This window comes from Oncorhynchus clarkii, chromosome 18 (assembly GCF_045791955.1).
Source record: "Oncorhynchus clarkii lewisi isolate Uvic-CL-2024 chromosome 18, UVic_Ocla_1.0, whole genome shotgun sequence".
NCBI classification, from domain to species: Eukaryota; Metazoa; Chordata; class Actinopteri; order Salmoniformes; family Salmonidae; genus Oncorhynchus; species Oncorhynchus clarkii.
In genome coordinates this window covers 33,337,901-33,359,129 of record NC_092164.1, presented here as the reverse complement: position 1 = coordinate 33,359,129, position 21,229 = coordinate 33,337,901, and the positions used below count along the sequence as shown (strand labels likewise).

General features: G+C 43.5%; 1 protein-coding gene across 18 annotated transcripts in view; it reads right to left on the bottom strand.

Moving 5' to 3' along the window:
- Positions 1–21,229, bottom strand: part of LOC139373350 (plectin a) — a 178,610-nt gene that overhangs the window by 28,594 nt on the left and 128,787 nt on the right. For 16 of the 18 annotated variants that reach the window (XM_071113766.1, XM_071113779.1, XM_071113778.1 and 13 more), the window contains 14 exons: positions 20,630–20,719; positions 18,984–19,061; positions 17,741–17,833; positions 10,854–11,020; positions 7,597–7,712; positions 7,353–7,459; positions 6,390–6,509; positions 5,941–6,036; positions 5,677–5,804; positions 4,466–4,559; positions 2,192–2,346; positions 1,657–1,978; positions 1,421–1,498; positions 1,154–1,315 (listed from right to left, as the gene is read on the bottom strand). In XM_071113766.1, the coding sequence (XP_070969867.1) occupies positions 1,154–1,315; positions 1,421–1,498; positions 1,657–1,978; positions 2,192–2,346; positions 4,466–4,559; positions 5,677–5,804; positions 5,941–6,036; positions 6,390–6,509; positions 7,353–7,459; positions 7,597–7,712; positions 10,854–11,020; positions 17,741–17,833; positions 18,984–19,061; positions 20,630–20,719 (1,806 nt within the window). Of the gene's footprint in view, positions 1–1,153; positions 1,316–1,420; positions 1,499–1,656; positions 1,979–2,191; positions 2,347–4,465; positions 4,560–5,676; positions 5,805–5,940; positions 6,037–6,389; positions 6,510–7,352; positions 7,460–7,596; positions 7,713–10,853; positions 11,021–17,740; positions 17,834–18,983; positions 19,062–20,088; positions 20,120–20,629; positions 20,720–21,229 lie in introns of those variants that run through there. The other 2 variants (XM_071113781.1, XM_071113782.1) reach the window with 1 other exon arrangement.

The following is a 21,229-nucleotide window of genomic DNA, read 5'->3' as shown; positions in this document are numbered from 1 at the left end:
TGTCATGGTCAAAACATGTTGATACAACAGTAGCTAAGATGGGGAGAAGTCTGTCCTTAATAATATTTTACTCTGCCTTCTTAACAAAACTATTAACAAGGCAGGTTCTACAGGCCCTAGTTTTGTCACACCTGGACTACTGTTCAGTCATGTGGTCAGGTGCCACAAAGAGCGATGTCAGAGAAATACAATTGGCTCAGAACAGGGCAGCACGGCTGGCCCTTAAATGTACACGGAGAGCTAACATTAATGATATGCATGTAAATCTCTCATGGCTCAAAGTGGAGGTGAGATTGACTTCATCACTACTTGGTTTGTAAGAAGTGTTGACATCCTGAATGTACTAAGGTGTCTGTTTAAACGACTAGCACACAGCTCGGACACCCATTCATACCCCACAAGACATGCTACCAGAGGTCTGTTTAAACTACTAGCACACAGCTCAGACACCCATTCAAGACATGCCACCAGAGGTCTGTTTAAACTACTAACACACAGCTCAGACACCCATCCATACCCCACAAGACATGCCACCAGAGGTCTGTTTAAACGATTAGCACACAGCTCAGACACCCATTCATACCCCACAAGACATGCCACCAGAGGTCTCTTCACAGTCCAGAACAGACTATAGGAGGTGCACAATACCACATAGAGCCATGACTACATGGAACTCTACTCCACATCAAGTAACTTACGTAAGCAGTAGATTCAGATTGAAAAAAAAAACAGATAAATACACACAGCGGGGACTGTGAAGAGATACACAGGAACAGGCACACACATTCTACACACACATACATTGTAATATAGTTGTATGGTGTTATTATACATTTTTGTATTGTTGATATGTAGTGGTGTAATAAAGTTATACATAATGTTATATTTAGCGTTTTCTCTTTTGATTGATGTGTTTGGACCCCAGGAAGAGTAGCTGCTGCCTTGGAAGCAGCTAATGGGGATCCTTCATAAATACTTAAAAAACATTTTTAACAGAATCTGATCAAAAGCTAATTAAAGATGGCATTTTACTGTTCTGTAAAGTGCCATAGCTTTTTACTTTACTCTACAAGATACCGTACTATGCTTAACTCTTTTCATATTTAAATTAAGTTGAACTTTCCAGGTATGGTGAGGATGAGAACAGCCATACCGAGTAGTTGTCTTTCTTGGCTGTCATGTTGGTGTTGCGTTCGCTCCAGTCATAGTTAACCTCCTCCTCTTCCTTTTCATTCAGCCACATCAACTCCTTGGTGGCTGCAGTGACAAAGGCATGAAGCCCGTCCAGGCTGTGCAGACGAGCCTTGGAAGAATTCTGAGGAGAAAATAATATAAATGAGATTGGAGAAGACACATTAGATAAATGTCAGATAGTTGAAAAGTTGTAGTTGCACGTTAATATCTTGAGTCCAGAACATACCAGAAGCTTGCCATAATGCAACTCTAGCTTGGATAAGTTGTCTCTGTAGGCACCTTTGCTGACAGGGGAGAGCTGACTCTGAAGGGGAATAGAAAAAGAGACTAAAGATTAGAGAAGAAGCAGGGTTAAAAAAAGAAACAGTCAGACTACTTTGAGCATTAACCAAAGAGGATCAATGATGGTATGACTGAATCAGTCCAACTCCAATCCCATCCCAGGTAGTTTTTCCAAAGTACCTCGTCTGCCTTTGCCCTGCCAATCTTAGCATGGAACTCCTCCACTGACTGGTGAAGGCCGCGGTGGCTGCCCAGCTGGGACTCCACGGTGGGCAGGTCCGAGCCCCATTCCCCCCGGTCCACCCGCCTCTGGTTCTCCTCCACCCAGGCCAGCAGGTCCTGGATGTAGCGCAGGGTCACCTCATCCAGCTCGGGACGCACCCTCATGGGTGCCTGCTGAAGGGTTTGCATCTGGGACATCTGGGTGATGGTTACCCCGGACTTCAGGCGCAGATTGTACTCACTGCGCAGGTTCACCAGCCGCTCGTGGAGACGGTACACTCTGGACGTAAAACAGGAGAAACAATGATGACTTGTTCAATGACAACAAACCAATTTGTCATAAATATGTAAAGACATAGTAATAATATAATAGTTACAATACAGTAAGAGGCTTAGGTGTCATTGCGTGTCGCATAAGGCCTCACAATAACACAGTAATGCTCTGAGTGAATGACGTGGCACTGAAATGGTTTTACTCCGTGGTTGTTCTGACCTGCGGTACATCTGTTCAGCTTGTAGGTGGCGTCCATCCTTCAGCAGCTGCACATCGTTGAAGAGGTACCGGATCATGCCCTCGGCCTTGTCCAGGTCTGTCTCTATCTCTGCTGTGTGCTTAGCAGGCTTTCCTGAGTTCAGCAAACGGACATCCTAGAACATATATTACAGTATAAACACCATGACACCATGTGTTCCATCTTGAATACAGCATCAGTAGGCATCAATCCATTAGCGTGAGAATGCTTTTGAACATCAGAACACATCCAATCTGCGGGGTATTAATTCACTGTATCATTGACTAGACTCAGTCTAGCATGGGCTTGTGGTTACAAATCTGTAGGGTCACAGACTGTACATTAGATATATATTATACACATACAGTGGGGCAAAAAAGTATTTAGTCAGCCACCAATTGTGCAAGTTCTCCCACTTAAAAAGATGAGAGAGGCCTGTAATTTTCATCATAGGTACACTTCAACTATGACAGACAAAATGAGAAAAAAAATCCAGAAAATCACATTGTAGGATTTGTTATGAATTTATTTGCAAATTATGGTGGAAAATAAGTATTTGGTCACCTACAAACAAGCAAGATTTCTGGCTCTCACAGACCTGTAACTTCTTCTTTAAGAGGCTCCTCTGTCCTCCACTCGTTACCTGTATTAATGGCACCTGTTTGAACTTGTTATCAGTATAAAAGACACCTGTCCACAACCTCAAACAGTCACAATCCAAACTCCACTATGGCCAAGACCAAAGAGCTGTCAAAGGACACCAGAAACAAAATTGTAGACCTGCACCGGCTGGGAAGACTGAATCTGCAATAGGTAAGCAGCTTGGTTTGAAGAAATCAATTGTGGGAGCAATTATTAGGAAATGGAAGACACAAGACCACTGATAATCTCCCTCGATCTGGGGCTCCACGCAAGATCTCACCCCGTGGGGTCAAAATGATCACAAGAACGTAAGTAACAAAGCCTACCATCAGTAACACACTACGTCGCCAGGGACTCAAATCCTGCAGTGCCAGACGTGTCCCCCTGCTTAAGCCAGTACATGTCCAGGCACATCTGAAGTTTGCTAGAGAGCATTTGGATGATCCAGAAGAAGATTGGGAGAATGTCATATGGTCAGAAGAAACCAAAATAGAACTTTATGGTAAAAACTCAACTCGTCTTGTTTGGAGGAAAAAGAATGCTGAGTTGCATCCAAAGAACACCATACCTACTGTGAAGCATGGGGGTGGAAACATCATGCTTTGGGGCTGTTTTTCTGCAAAGGGATCAGGACGACTGATCCGTGTAAAGGAAAGAATGAATGGGGCCATGTATCGTGAGATTTTGAGTGAAAACCTCCTTCCATCAGCAAGGGCATTGAAGATGAAACGTGGCTGGGTCTTTCAGCATGACAATGATCCCAAACACACCGCCCGGGCAACGAAGGAGTGGCTTCGTAAGAAGCATTTCAAGGTCCTGGAGTGGCCTAGCCAGTCTCCAGATCTCAACCCCATAGAAAATCTTTGGAGGGAGTTGAAAGTCCGTGTTGCCCAGCAACAGCCCCAAAACATCACTGCTCTAGAGGAGATCTGCATGGAGGAATGGGCCAAAATACCAGCAACAGTGTGTAAAAACTTGTGAAGACTTACAGAAAACGTTTGACCTCTGTCATTGCCAACAAAGGGTATATAACAAAGTATTGACAAACTTTTGTTATTGACCAAATACTTATTTTCCACCATAATTTGCAAATAAATTCCTTAAAAATCCTACAATATGATTTTCTGGATTTTTTTTCTCATTTTGTCTGTCATAGTTGAAGTGTACCTATGATGAAAATTACAGGCCTCTCTCATCTTTTTAAGTGGGAGAACTTGCCCAATTGGCGGCTGACTAAATACTTTTTTGCCCCACTGTATGTGTATAATATATGTCTAATGTACAGTCTGTGGCCCTACAGATTTGTAACCACAAGCCCATGCTAGACTGAGTCTAGTCAATGATACAGTGAATTAATACCCCGCAGATTGGATGTGTTCTGATGTTCAAAAGCATTCTCACGCTAATGGATTGATGCCTACTGATGCTGTATTCAAGATGGATTTTTTTCTCATTTTGAAGTGTACCTATGATGAAAATTACAGGCCTCTCTCATCTTTTTAAGTGGAAGAACTTGCACAATTGGTGGCTGACTAAATACTTTTTTGCCCCACTGTACATATATTATCTATATTGGCTAGTGACTGTCTGCCTCAGCAGGGTATGAGACTCACCATCTGTAGCAGGCCCTCAACCTGGTTGAGCTGCTCCTCACACACCCCAGACTCCATCTGGACCTTACTGACAATCCTCTGCAGCCGCTCCAGCCTGAGGGTCAAAGGTCAACACATCAGTTGAGACATGTTCCACAGTCTCTCATAACTCGGCTCTTAGGCTGAGGTATTGTCTAATGAGGTAACGATTTAACTCAATGATGGAACTGTAAATCATGACCAACAATACTCTACTCAAAGACAACACTGGCCCCTTGGCCAGATCCCTTGTGAAACAAGCATTTTGACCTCAATGGGACAACCTGGTTGAATAAAGATATAATAATATAAATAAATAATACAAATAAAAAAATGATGTGGGTATGAATTAATTTCAATAGCTTCGATAAAATATCTGGAGAAAAAAAACATCCAACAATCTTCTCAGAAACGTTATGCAGGCATGGTAAAACACTCACTCCTTCTCGATCTTCTTGCGAAGTAAATACTCTAAACCATAGCTCTGACTGGCAAAGGCCATGATGGATTCACTGACAGCTTGTCCTCCCCAGCAGATATGATGACAGTCCACAGGATGTTGTAATGCGATAAGGTGTTGGGTGGTTGGCTGTTGCGTGACTCACAGACCACAGTAGCTTCTCCGACCGCTGCCCTGACTGCTTACTTCAAGACTGGAAGTCTTGTGATGAGAGACCAACCCTTACCAAAAACTACATACGCCCTGCTTGTTATTTGGAAAGGATTGTCCTATAATAACTTGCTTAGGACACAAATAATCACATTATTGAAAGGTTTTGAACTATTTGCCATGGCAACGGCAGTGCATGGATCTTTCAGTGAGTCATGGTCGGGTTGTCTAGCTATCTTTATCTGACAATGTCTTCTCACATCTACCAAACTGGTTATAATCCACATAGTTACAGCAACCACATAGTTACAGACGCCTTTGGGGTTTAAATGCTATTTTCTCTAATGTTTTATGTCTCGTTTCATTTATTACTTCTAGTAAACATTGAGTTTGCTTTAACAACTGAAACACAACAGAAACACCATGTGACAGAGTCCCTAAATCCAGAATTTCTCTTGAAAACTGCATCTAACAAAAAACACGTGCAACAGATTTCAGCCTCATCTCAAAGATGAAGGTATAATCTCAAACACCATAGGCCCTCCGACCACAGTTTTGTGCGTCTGTATAATGGCTGACCCACCTCTCAAATTCTGTCCTTAGAAGACGCTCTCTCTCCAATATGGCTACATGCAGACGACCCCACTCCTTCTCCACATCGATAGGGTGGTATCCAGGGGGCACCTTGACATGACCCACCTGAACTGCTCCCTGCAAGGACAGACACAGACAGGTACAGTCAAGAAAACGTTCAAAAAAAGGGCCAGCGTCTTTTTGATACAGTTAGTTGATTTAACTATTCACTCTGGGTGTTTCGGCTTCTCTTTTTAGAGGATTATTTACAAACCTCAAAGGACTTGTAGACATGTTTGGATCGATTCTTGTCAGCTTCCTTTGCCGGCAGCTCTGTCTCCTTGAACTTCAGAAACTGGCGCCAAAGAACCTGAATATTTAAAACGTTGCTGAATTAATTCAACATGACAACTGAACATAGTTCTTGTTTCATCCCATCCCTCAGACAATTTCCAGAAATCAGAGACAAACAGTTAGAGTATTTGCTCATCAAGCGAGACATAAGGTATTATGGAGGCCACTTCCATAACTGCTACTCCACAGTCGCCCCAATATGAAGAAAAAAAACATGTTTAATTCACTGTCACAACTGAACATAGCTTTTGTCATATACAGCATCAAGTCTCTAAGACAATTATTATAGACAATTAAATAAACAGACAATTAAAATATTCACTTACATGTATCAAGCAAATGATTTCCCCAATAGGTGAGGAGACTTACCTCAATCTCCTCATAGCTGGTAGGGAACTTCCTCTCCTCAAACACGATGATGTGGTGTCTGATCCACTGCAGCAGCAGGGTCACCAACTCATAGTACTCCTGCCAGCGCAGCTCCAGCTCCTGGGGGACACACAGGAGACAGGAGAAGGTTCATTAGAGAAAAGGTTAATGAAACTATATTGAACAAAAATATAAACGCAACATGTAAAGTGTTGGTACCAGAAGTTTTCCATATGCACAAAAAGCTAATTTCTCTCAAATGTTGTGGACAAATATGTTTACATCCCTGTTAGTGAGCATTTATCTTTTGCCAAGATAATCCATCCACCTGACAGGTGTGGCATATCAAGAAGCTTATTAAACAGCATGATCATTACACCTTGTGCTGGAAACAATAAAAGGCCACTCTAAAATGTGCAGTTTTGTCACACAGCACAATGCCAGAGATGTCTCTCGAGCCTGCAATTGGCATGCTAACTGCAGGAATGTCCACCAGAGCTGTTGCCAGAGAGTTGAATGTTCATTAGCTGGGCCTGGCTCCCAAGTGGGTGGGCTTATGCCCAACCATAGATTATGGCTTAATGAATTTATTTCAACTGACTGATTTCCTTCTAGTAACTGTAACTAACAAAAAATAATTGAAATTGTTACATGTTGCATTTGTATTTTTTGTTCAGTATAAAACTAATCCGGGAGTCTTAAAAATCACTCCACTGGTCAAACATGGTGTTGGGTGAAGTTCCCTCTAGATGCTAATCTTGGTTCAGTTTTGCATTTCCCCCACTATTGGTTAATGTTAGAATTGGGGGAGGGGAAGCTGATCCTATATCTGTACATATGGGAAAATTCCCTCTGGAGCGTCAAAGACATCTTAAAGTTTGGGAAGATGTGACCTCATAGGTGAGACCAGGAGGAAGCCCTTAGTGGTGATGACCTATACGGTTCCAAGAAGACAACACCCACATTGGCTTTCACCCCATCCTGGACGTCAGGTACACGGGGCATGACGTCATACAGGGAGGACACGTATGTGATGATGGACTTCTCGTCTGGGTGTGGCACATCCACATCTTAATAGAGGGGAGACAATGAACACCAGTTCAAAACTGATTTTAGAAAAATATAAATGCAAGTATTCATACAAATACAGATATCTGAGAATAGTATTGACAGTAATGGAGAAAACAATGCTCGCACGTTCCGTTACCTTCTGGGTCGAGCAGCCGAGTGACACCCAGGTCTCTCTCTGCCACACTGAAGGCCTGCTCCAGGTTCTCTACATGGGTCTGTCGGTACACCTTACTCATGTCAATCAGAGTAGGCCTGGGGACAGAGCATAGAGAAGACTGGTAAAACTATGAAATTGAATCTCAGACACTGTATTTTCTTATAGAATATAGTGCACATTATATTCATCTTTGCAACCCCAAAACATTTAGGTAAAAAAGAGTTCCTTTTCTAAAATCATTTTTTTTGGCAAATGGTCGGGGGGTCTGAAAACATAATTACAAATTGACCACAAGAAGTCCAAACAGATATAACATTTGACTAAAACATAACCATTTCAAACATGGCTTACATTAGTATATGATCATGCGTCTCTCTATTATGCGTGAGAACACTTGTGAACAGATTTCCCAAATTAAAATCACTCGATTTCCTGGTGTTTTAAGTGTTTTATGTCCAACAATGATGAAGAACAAAATAAGTTGGGGAACCCTGCTGAAGGCAGTTTAATCATGATGGAATGACTGCCTTAGATCCTGATCGACATGCCTCTCTCAGAGGAATGTGAATACAGACAGGAGGAGGGCAGGAAAAAACAAGAGCTCCTACCAACCAGTCATTTAGAAATTCCCCCACCGTTTCATGCACAAAACATGCAAGTAATTCCATGTACACTGCCAATAAAGGTAATTGCAGTCAAATAACATGCAGATACAAGCTTTGACTGCTTGGAATGAGCACAGGGCATCTCATATTTGCCAAGGGATTTAGTCTGGCATGGTTAGACAAAATACAGGGATTTTGTAAACAAATTATAAAAAGGCATAAATTGCATAAATTGTTATATTCCCTATTAGAAAGGAACTAATGTCTAGAAGTAGAAAAAAAGGAAACGGCTATCAAAGTTAATCCCAACTACCACCTTAATGAAAAAAAAAATCACATAAACCCTCCATACCCTTGCACAACTCTTTGCACATTGTAGTCTCCATGGCCAGTGGGCTGGTGCTCCATATCAGAGTGTCTGTAGCAGTGTCTGTCCCTGCTCAGGTGCACTATGCGAAGTTCTGACCCTGCCTCCTGCTCCCTGTTCTGGGAGCCTCGGCTGGAGGAGGACTTCCCCGGGCTCTGGGACCCCTGACCCGAGCCAAAGGAGCTGCTCTCAGCTGGGATGTCCTCACACAGCATGACCACCCGGTCCTCCAGGTCACTGACGGAACCCTGGGTGCTGCTGGAGGTGCTGTTCAACCGTCTCTTGGAGGAGCGGAACTTCTTCTTCAGACTGTGCATCATGGTGAGGGTGTGTGTCCTCAACTGCAACAGTGTCCAAACAGTGTTCAAACGCTCCCCTTGCAGTTTTTCCTTACAGTCTTACAAATCCATCCGCGTATGAGACTGTGACAGATGTTTTCAAGATTTTACAAGGTTTATGATGCATTCTCACCCTCCAGATACGAGTAAATAGACGTTCATACTGTAGCGGCAGTCACTCCCCCAAAACACAACTATCGTTCAAGCTTTCCAGTCCTTTTTCAGTTCAGGGTCTCATGTATCCACATTGCCTTTGATTAAGCATCCCCTTTCCACAGCTAGATAATGTGCAAGCCTTGAGCGTTGACGGTCATAGAATTGAGAGATTACTTTCTCATGCTTTTCCCAAATTCAATTTGTTGTGTGTGAGCCCAGACTACTTTGTTGATTTGTCGTTCTGCAGTGTGTTTCTGTCTTGCTCTTCGTCTGTGTGGAGTTTGTATGGCAGACACACCTAAGACACCTGGGCGTACCTGAGCTGTGCTGCTATCTGCTGACACTTAAAAGCACAGCCCTGTGGGCATCTTATTTTCAAATTCATGGGACACAAATGAAAAAAACGAAATACTACCTCAAAGCTGCCTCGCCACCACCTGTGCCTTTCTCCTGAGTCGTGTGTGTGTATGTGTGAGCCTACAGGGTGTGTGTTTATACAGCATGTGCAAACATGAAAAGTCTGTTGTCAAAATCTACCCTGACCTCTTATGGTAGTTGATATGTCTATTATTTTTACACAGGCGTTTAGCTAACTCTTTCAGTGTTGAGTGACTGTTACTGATATGTGACCTGTTGGACTTGTCCCTGCCTCTATGGATGACTGAGGAAGATCTTCCACCCAGAACTGTCAACAGGCTAACTGAAATGGTTTTGTTGTTTTAAGAGTCTGAGATTCTTGCTGTAATAAAAAGCGCTATACAAATTCAATCTATTATTATCATTATTATATTATTAAGAACACCTTCCTAATATTGAGTTGCACCCCCTTTTGCCCTCAGAACAGCCTCAATTAATCGGGCCATGGACTCTACAAGGTGTCGAAAGCATATTTACAGGGATGCTGGCCCATGTTGACTCCAATGCTCCCCACAGTTGTGTCAAGTTGACTGGATGACCATTGGGTGGTGACCATTCTTGATACACACGGGAAACTGTTGAGCGTGAAAACCCAACAGCATTGCAGTTCTTGACACGAACCGGTGCGCCTGGCACCTACTACCATGTTCAAAGGCACTTCAATCTTTCGTCTTGCCCATTCGCCCTCTGAATAGCACACATACACAATCCATGTTCCAAGTGTCTCAAGGCTTAAAATTCCTTCTTTAACCTGTCTCTTCCCCTTCATCTACACTGATTGAAGTGGATTTAACAAGTGACATCAATAAGGGGGTAATTCACCTGGATTCACCTGGTCAGTCTATATCAAGGAAAGAGCAGGTGTTCATAATGTTTTGTACACTCAGTGTATTATTGCTATGTGCTTGAATGCTTACCTGGACATGCGGGAATGCTACAGCAAATAAAATGTTTTCATCAGTGAAACTGCTTCCAAATAAAATAATGAGAAGTACTTGTAATGTTTGACTGAATTTGACTGACGACTGATTGCATAACTATCTGAAGAGGTCAGCCTTTCTGCAGCGTGACAGTGAATATGAATTTCACATTTCTGTCTTTGTATGTACAGTAATACATGTCAAATGTAAAATGTGGGTGGAGCCTTAAGAGGAGCACAGGGGTTCACTATGTCCCAAGGACATATATTATAGCAGGTCCAGGCAATCGCATGTATTCACATAGTGGTTAGGCTTAAAAAAAATGTGTTCTTGGATGTCCATGTATCCCCCTGGCACAACTTCCCCCCTGTGACACCCAGGATGTCCTCAAGTCCCAGTCAGATCACCTCAATCCTTCAGGGCTGCATCTCACCTGTGTTTGTGTATGACGGCGTTGAAGAGCTTGCCGTCCCTCCAGCTGGTGGTGAAGTTGTCGCAGCGCATCCCCTGGTATCCCTCCACCATGCGCTGGGACCACAGCAGCAGCTTCTCCTTGGCCGTCATGTCGTCTGACTGGCCATTCACCTGGATGTCGGAGATCTGGGGGCGGGGGTATTGGTGAGGCAGGCTATAAAGTGTTCTTTAATCATGGTCCTGAGGATCCATAGGGTATACGGGCTTTTGTTCAATTCTAGTAGTACTAACACATCTTTTTGTTGTTGAACCTTTATTTAACTAGGCAAGTCAGTCAAATTCGTATTTAAAATGACGACCTACCCCAGACAAACCTTAACTCGGACGGTGCTGGGCCAATTGTGCACCGCCTTATGGGACTCCCAATCATGGCGGCTGTGATACAGCCTGGAACTGATTTAACTAATTTGACGATTAGTTAATTATTTGAATCAGGTGTGTTAGAACTGGGCTTAAACAAAAGCTTGCACACCTTATAGGTCCCCAGGACTGAATAACAGTGTTATAGATGGTTCAAGGTGTGGTGGGTTGGAAAAAAGGCTGGAAAAAAGGGTTATGGGCTGTGGATAAAGGGAACATAACGGAAGAGAACTCTGTGTGCTTTGGTATAATCATAATGCATTGATTTCAAAGGCAGGGAAACCTTTTTCCCAATAAGCAACTTGACTTGATCCAGGCTTAAGATGACTCACATTTTCAACCGCAAAATTATTATAAAATCCATTGCAGTTTGCTGCTGTGAAAACACCCCAAACAGCTTTATGTTCCTGGTTGCAGAATCCAAGTTGTGAGAGTGAAAATGGGGCATGGGGCACAGAATTGAATAAGGTGCAGTGAATTCCTGCAGCGAATTCCTGTTTAAACGACGTTGGAAGATAAAGCTATTAGTCACAGGTACAGCCTTGAGAATCTCTCAGCAGTCTATTTCCTTCTGGAGAGCGAGATGATAACTACTGCATCTACAGGAAGCTTCAACAATACTGAGGTAACTTAAGATAAATGGTGAAGCTGTGTTTACTTTAGTGTTTTGTTGCTGTTACTCGATGCTCAATACTATGTGTGCATTGCATACTGTGTTTGTTCAATGCATTGTTAAATAATGAATGTATTGCCTCCCCTCTCAACCACCAAAAATAAAACAACCAAATAAAAAATGGATGATCCATGGAGTAGTGGTCACTTTTAGTCATAAAAAGGACACTTTATAGAACCTTATTGGAACAAGAAAGATTGCTTTATGACCAATGTGACTTTCAATGTTTGGCCGGTGGTGGAACACTGTCAGTGGTTCTAATATCACTTTCTGGCTTTTTTGAAGGAAAGGGTGGAGAGAGGAAAAATGTAGGCCTTATCATCCCTCTCCCTTCTTCTCTGCAGTGGGGGAACCACACTTCTATGTAGGTACTCATGATGTGACTCACACACACCACACGGAAACATCAATTTGCCTTTATGAGAATCTAGAGATTCCTGCTTCCTTCCACTTCATCAAGGCATCCAACCGTAAACAACAGGATAATCATGTTGTGCCTGTGGGCCTAAGTAGTGAACTACATAGGGAATAGGGTGCCATTTGGGACGAAGTCAGATTCCTCTCATCAAAAAAAAAGTGTAGCCAATGGTGGGACTCGTTGAAATGCTTATATCCGCTACCTGCCACACCCAACTCTCTTTCTTGCCTCCCCACGGGAAACACTGAGTCACCCTGGAGTGGACGGAATTCCACATGATGGTAATCCCAGTATAACCAGTATATCCATTATAGAATCAAAGAATCTCCTTGCCCTTCTTTTTCCATATTTCAAAATACTCTCAACTGCTAAACAAATACTCCCAAGCATCTCCCATTTGGGGAGAAATCATTTCCATCCTTTATTGAGTTATATTGAGGATGAAAACCTCACATGGTATGAGAGTTTCAATATGTTTTTTCGATGTTTAGTCTGAAATTCTTCAGACATATGGGAATAATGAGTAGCTGAGTTATGTATAGACAGCGGGTGCCAAATGCCAAAAGAGGCAGATTTTTTTTGAATAATTTAATTGGACCCATATCTGCTCTATCAACAGAAGCGGTGGGCTTGGAGTTGATTAGTTGGCCCAGAAAAGTCATAATGTACTACTGTAGCTTTCCCTACTACTGCAGGCAAGGATCAGAAATGATCCTTCCAGGTGAAATATACACTACATGGTAAAAAGTATGTGGACACCCCTTCAAATTAGTGGATTCAGCTATGTAAGCCACACCTGTTGCTGACAGGTGTATAGAATCGAGCACACATTCATGCAATCTCCATAGACAAACATTGGCAGTAGAATAGCCTTACTGAAGAGCTCAGTGACTTTCAACGTGGCAATGTAATAGGATGCCACCATTCCAAAAAGTAAGTTCATCAAATTTCTGCCCTGCTGGAGCTGCCCCGGTCAACTGTAAGTGCTGCTATTGTGAAATGGAAATGTCTAGGAGTAACAACGGCTCAGCTGCGAAGTGGTAGGCCACACAAGCTCACAGAATGGGACCGCCGAGTGCTGAAGCGCGTAGCACGCAAACATTGTCTGTCCTTGGTTGCAACACACACTACTGAGTTCCAAATAGCCTCGGGAAGCAGTGTCAGCACAAGAACTGTTCGTCAGGAGCTTTATGGAATAGGTTTCCATGGCCGAGCAGCCACACACAAGCCTAAGATCACCATGAGCAATGCCAAGTGTTGGCTAGAGTGATGTAAAGCTCCCGCCATTGGACTCTGGAGCAGTGGAAATACCTTGTCTGAAGTGATGAATCACGCTTCACCATCTGGCAGTCTTACGGACTAATATGGGTTTGGCGGATGCCAGGAGAACGCTGCCTGCCCGAATGCAGTGCAAACTGTATAGTTTGGTGGAGGAGGAATAATGGTCTGGGGTTGTTTTTCATGATTCAGGCTGGATCCCTTAGTTCTATTGAAGGGAAATATTAACGCTACAGTATATAGCGCATTTGGAAAGTATTCAGACCCCTTGACTTTTTCCACATTTTGTTAAGTTACAGCCTTATTCTAAAACAGATTAAATTGTTTTCCCCCTCATCAATCTACACACAATACCCCATAATGACAAAGCAAAAACAGGTTTTTAGAAATCTTTGCAAATTTAAAAGACTCTGAATACTTTACGAATGCACAGTACAATGACATTCAAGACGATTCTGTGCTTCCAACTTTGTGGCAACAGTTTGGGGAAGCCCCTTTAATGTTTCAGCATGACAAGCCCCTGTGCACAAAGCAAGGTTCAAACAGAAAAGGTTTGACGAGTTTGATGTGGAAGAACTTGACTGGCCTGCACTGAGCCTCGACCTCAACTCCATTGAACATCTTTGGGATGAATTTTCCATTTACATAACATTGCAAAAATCAAAAACGTTCTGTCCAAAAATGATGCAGAAAAATGTATCCATGCTTTTGTCACCTCTAAACTCAGCAAACAAATAAATGTCTTCTCACTGCCAACTGCGTTTATATTCAGGAAACTTAACATGTGTAAATATTTGTATGAACATAACAAGATTCAAACTCTGAGACATAAACTGAACAAGTTCCACAAACATGTGACTAACAGAAATGGAATAATGTGTCCCTGAACAAAGGGGGGGTCAAAATCAAAAGTAACAGTCAGTAGCTGGTGTGGCCACCAGCTGCATTAAGTCCTCCTCATGGACTGCACCAGATTTGCCAGTTCTTGCTGTGAGATGTTACCCGACTCTTCCACCAAGGCACCTGCAAGTTCCAGGATATTTCTGGGGGAATGGCCCTAGCCCTCACCCTCCGATCCAACAGGTCCCAGACGTGCTCAATGGGATTGAGATCCGGGCTCTTCGCTGGCCATGGCAGAACACTGACATTCCTGTCTTGCAGGAAATCACGCACAGAACGAGCAGTACGGCTGGTGGCATTGTCATGCTGGAGTGTTATGTCAGGATGAGCCTGGAGGAAGGGTACCCACATGAGGGAGGAGGATGTCTTCCCTGCAACGCACAGTGTTGAGATTCCCTGCAATGACAACAAGCTCAGTCCGATGATGCTGTGACACACCGCCTCAGAACATGACAGACCCTACACCTCCAAATTGATCCTGCTCCAGAGTACAAGCCCCGGTGTAACGCTCATTCCTTCGACAATAAAAGTGAATCCGACCATCACCCCTGGTGAGACAAAACCACGACTCATCAGTGAAGAGCACTTTTTGCCAGTCCTGTCTGGTCCAGCGACGGTGGGTTTGTGCCCATAGGCGACGTTGTAGCCGGTGATATCTGGTGAGGACCTGCCTTACAACAGGCCTACAATCCCTCAGTCCAGCCTCTCTCAGCCTATTGCGGACAGTCTGAGCACTGATGGAGGGATTGTGCATTCCTGGTGTAACTCGGGCAGTTGTTGTTGCCATCCTGTACCTGTCCTGCAGGTGTGATGTTCGGATGTGCCGATCCTGTGCAGGTGTTGTTACACGTGGTCTGACGATGTGAGGACGATCAGCTGTCCATCCTGTCTGCCTATAGCGCTGTCTTAGGCATCTCACAGTACAGACATGGCAATTTATTGCCCTGGCCACATCTGCAGTCCTCATGCCTCCTTGCAGCATTCCTAAGGCACATTCACGCAGATGAGCAGGGACCCTGGGCATCTTTCTTCTGGTGTTTTTCAGAGTCAGTAAAAAGTCCTCTTTAGTGTCCTAAGTTTTCATAACAGTGACCTTAATTGCCTACTGTCTGTAAGCTGTTAGTGTATTAACGACCGTTCCACAGGTGCATGTTCATTAATTGTTTATGGTTCATTGAACAAGCATGGGAAACAGTGTTTAAACCCTTTACAATGAAGATCTGTGTTGTTATATGGATTTTTACGAATTATCTTTGAAAGAAAGGGTCCTGACAAAGGGACGTTTCTTTTTTTGCTGAAATTTAGATTAGACTTCTGCCATGCTCTACTTTCCGGCTACCTGGATAAAGCACTAAATAAAATTCAGTTAGTGCTAAACATGGCTGCTAGAATCTTGACTAGAACCCACAAATTTGATAATTTTGCTCCAGTGCTAGCCTCTCTACACTGGCTTCCTGGTTAGGCTAGGGCTGATTTCAAGGTTTTACTGATAACCTACAAAGCATTACATGGGCTTGCTCCTACCCATCTTTCCGATTTGGTCCCGCCGTAGATACCTACACGTACGCTACGGTCACAAAACGCAGGCCTCCTTATTGTCCCTATAATTTCTAAGCAAACAGCTGGAGGCAGGGCTTTCTCCTATAGAACTCAATTTTTATGACATGTTCTGCCTGGGAGACCTTTAAGTCTCTATTGAAGACTCATATCTTCAGTAAGTCCTATGATTGAGTGTAGTCTGGCCCAGGGGTGTGAAGGTGAAAGGAAAGGCACTGGAGTAACGAACCACCCTTGCTGTCTCTGCCTGGCCGGTTCCCCTCTCTCCACTGGGATTCTCTGCCTCTAACCCTATTACGAGGGCTGAGTCACTGTCCTACTAGTGCTCTTCCATGCCGTCCCTACTAGGGATGCGTCACTTGAGTGGGTTTAGTCCCTGACGTGATCTTCCTATCTGGATTTGCGCCTCCCTCGGGTTCGCGCCGTGGGGAGATCTTAGTGGGCTATACTCAACCTTGTCTCAGGGTAGTAAGTTGGTGGTTGAAGATATCCCTCTAGTGGTGGGGGGCTGTGCCTGGCAAAGTGGGTGGGGTTATATCCTGCCTGTTGGCCCTGTCCGGGGGTATAGTCTGACGGGGCCACAGTGTCTCCCGACTCCTCCTGTTTCAGACTCCAGTAACTATGCTGCAATAGTTTGTGTCGGGGGGCTTGGCTCAGTATGTTATAGTTCTCCTGTCTTATCCGATGTCCTGTGTGAATTTAAGTATGCTCCCTCTAATTCTCTTTCTCTCGCTCTCTTTCTCTTCTCCCGGAGGACCTGAGCCCTAGGATCATGCCTCAGGACTACCTGGCCTGATGACTCCTTGCTGTCCCTAGTCCACCTGGTCGTGCTGCTGCTCCAGTTTCAACTGTTCTGCCTGCGGCTAGGGAATCCTGACCTGTTCACGGGACGTGCTACCTTGTCCCGGACCTGCTGTTTTCGACTCTCTCGCTCTACCGCACCTGCTGTCTCTAACTCTGAATAATCGGCTATGAAAAGCCAACTGACATTTACTCCTGAGGTGCTGACCTGTTGCACACTCTAAAACCACTGTTATTATTATTTGACCCTGCTGGTCATCTATGAACATTTGAACATCTTGGTACTGTTATAATCTCCGCCCGGCACAGCCAGAAGAGGACTGGCCACCCTCAGTGCCTGGTTCCTCTCTTTCTAGGGAGTTTTTCACAGCCAACGTGCTTCTACATATGCATTGCTTGCTGTTTGAGGTTTTAGGTTGGGTTTCTGTATACCTCTTTGTGACATCAGCTGATGTAAATAGGGCTTTATAAATACATTTGATTGAAATTTGATTGATTGGAATGCTGACTGCGAGCCAGGCCTAATCGCCCAACATCAGTGCCTGACCTCAGTAATGCTCTTGTGGCTGAATGGAAGCAAGTCCCCGCAGCAATGTTCCAACATCTAGTGGAAAGCCTTCCCATAAGAGTGGAGGCTATTATAGCAGCAAAAGGGGACCAACTCATTATTAATGCCCATGATATTGGAATGAGATGTTCGACGAGCAGGTGTCCACATACTTTGTAGTACTACACCGTGTAGTGTAACAAGCAGGTTAGAGGATGTTTTACCTAGATCGCATCACCCTGGCATAGGCCTATCATTTGAATAATAATAACATATTGGTTTGTTTTATGTTATGAGTGAAGCATGACATACCTGGAAGTGAAGGATGATGGTCCATATCAGGCCCAGGGTCAGCTTGGGGTTTCCATCAGCGATGTCATCATTTCTGATGTTGACCAGTTTGACCTGTCACAAATGGGACACAAGTATGTACAACTATCTTATTGCCCACTAGATTCATTTATATCTAAATGGTTAGCTAATGAATTATAAGGCAGAGGTGTGGACTCGAGTCACATGACTTGGACTCGAGTCAGACTCGAGTCACAAATATGATGACTTGCAACTCAACTTTGACTTTAACATCAATGACTCGTGACTTGACTTGGACTTGAGACTTATGACTCGACCTGAGCCCTTGGAAAGATGATCCCCAAAATTATTATTTTTGGATATAAAGACGATGCTGTATCAACAAAAAACGGATTGCAACTTGCAAAACATGCGGGAAGAAAATTGCAGACGGAGGCGCAACAATTTCCAACTTTGTTCGACATTTGAAGCTGCACAAAGAACGATAAGTCGTGGCTAATATAGCCGACAGCTATATAATTTATAACTTTACTAGTGTAGCATGTTGGCTAAATGAACGTTAAATCAATGAGCCTCCACACAGTCAGTCAGTGCGGGAACGGGATCATTGCACCCGAGATTGAGCTACAACTGGCTAGGCAGTTGGTAGCCTAAATCCTGCCTGATGTTACTGCTGTTCCTAAAACCATTGACATACGTTAGCCTACTGTAACCACACAGAGTGTGTGTGTGTGTGTGTTAAGATTGGGCGATTATGTCCAAGCCTGCATCGCCCGATTGCGCCCCATAGCGATCTTTCTCATGGCTACCCACGTTATTCCATGGAAATATGTTTATTTGGAAAGTAATAAATCTAGAGATATTTTTAAAAGCATTCATGATTTGTGTAAATGTAATATACTAACTATGACTCTTGTTAAAAATCTGAAATGGTATTACATTTGGTGAAGAGCACATTATGACTTGTTTAGGACTCGAAACTCAAAGTTTAGGACCTAGGACTCGACTTGATACTTGACTTTAGACTTGACTTGGACTTGCCTGTCTTGACTTGGGACTTGACTTAGGACTTGAGTGCTAAGACTTGAGACTTACTTGTGACTTGTAAAACAATGACTTGGCCCCACCTCTGTTATAAGGTATTGGGACTGTTAGATTACATTATCAGAATCAGTTCAAGTGAGAAGTTTTTTTTAACTTAAAATACATAGATATATTGATCCATTTAATCATCACACTGTACCTGTCTGTGTTTGAGGAAGTCCAGTGCGATCTGTACATTCTGCAGTTTGTGGAAGCGCATGCGCCCCTTCTCCCTGGGCTGTGAGATGTGAGAAGAGATTGAACTTTAGAGGGAGATGAAAACACACATTCAGTACCAATAGGACAGGGAAGAGCAGGCCCCATGACTGGAGACGAGGTATTTCTGACTGAGAAAACATTGTATATGGATAACAAGCAGCAGTCTTGGTCCTATATACAGTATATGATTTTTTTTGTAGAGAAATGATACCTAAATGACATGATCACACTGATCTACAACACAATCCACTCTTACCAAGCAGATACCTGGAGCCAAGCAGCAGTGATTAGAGTCTTTATGCTTCTCAATCTCGAGAGATAATGGTCAAGTGTTCAGGAGACATATCTGGTCCACCATTACATGCACAGGTGCAGCAAGTCACAAGCTCTCATCCAATCACAAGCTCATCTACCATACAGGTCGATCTCTTATTGGCTTGGTTTACAGTAAGTTGGGTCAAATGACCGGATGCCTGCATCTCTTTCTGAGACCTCAGACTAATATGCTAAGACTTGGATGGAACTAGCAGACACAGATGGAACTAGCAGACTGGCCATGAAATGATCTAGTGCTGAAACTGAAGGAAATATCCCAGCTTTATTCATCATGTTTCTAATAAGTAACTAAAGATGACTAAATGTCTTCTAAAGCACCTACTCCACTCATAGGTTATCAACACACAATGACTAGGCACTACCAGTAATTTACCACACAATATCCCCAAATCCATGGGAAAACACAAAAACGATCATCTTACATCTGCATTCCCTACTTAATGACCCAAATGGCACCCTATTCCCTATATAGTGTACTACTTATGAACATGGCCCATAGGGTTCTGGTTAAAAATAGTGCATTATGTAGGGAATAGGGTGCAATTTGGGACACATCCCAAGTCTCTGAACGCTCTTCAACAGATGAGAGGACGACGACGTTGCGGACACAGAGACAAGGAGGTGACATCAACATGCACAACCCGGCAGCCACCTGGGGGAGTGACAGATGCCACGCCCGAGGAGGCGCTATACAGTCCAGGCCCACTCACCAACCGCGAGTTCCTGACAACGTCACGCTCCCTCGGCTATCACAGCAAGACCATAGCAAGAGAAGAGGCAGAAGCAAAGGGGGGCAAAGGTCAGGGCAAGAAAGGAATTAGAAAAGGAAAAACAGGGGTCAAACAAGTGTCGAAAAGGTTAGAGAAGCAAATTATGAAATTTGTGTTAAATTAATGCTATGAGATATTACTTATACCAAAAACAACTTCAAATCAGTGCCATGGATAGGTTAAGTCAAATCGTGAGGCATTCTTAAGCATGTACTGTATTGAGTTTCAACACATGCAAGAAGGTGGTGAAAACAAAACCTACCAGCCCAGGTTGTGTATTACATCAAGTATAGGAAAGACTACAAAAGATCTAATGCATCATCATGACTAATTAAAATATTATAGTATAATGGACTGAAAAGCAACTGATGTGAGTAGGATGGGGGAAAGGGACAGAAGGAAATGAGAGGTTGGGAAAGAAGGTTGTAGCAGAAACAGAGGTCCTCCTTCCAGCCAGAGGGCAAAGGTTACAGGGACTCACCAGTGTCTCTCCAGAGAGCACCTCCAGCAGGGAGATGAGGTTGTGTCCATCTCGGAGGTCCTCGTACAGGTCAGTGATATGCCGCTGGGCCTGGGGAGGGGAAAGGTCATGAGAGACAGTTAGAGACTATTCACAGAGAGACACAGTGGATTCATTATGGTTCAATGCACTTGAAGGGTTTCTCTGTTATCTATAAGCTGATCAGCTGTGAGGATGAGGAATGAATACTGCTTACGTACTGTAAATACTCGTGATCTAACAAGACCGGTGCTTAGAAAAGCTCTGTTCGTGAAGAAACAACACTGTTCTTGACAATATAATCAGGGATTAGGAATCAAACTGAGAGCTCTGCAATTTTCCATAATAACTAATAACCAAGACGTTTGCTATTTCTAAGTCATTCAGGCTAAAGACACTCCAGCAATCACTATTTTGGCAGACTGGAGTCCCCATTGTATTTGAAACTAAAGAAACCTCTAGTAATGTAACAGTATCTCTGTCTGTATCAGTTAGTATCTCTTGATTGTATTCACACTATACTACTCACACACAGCCAGTTTGTCTGAGAATCTGAAGATGCATTGCTTAGGTCAGTGGTTG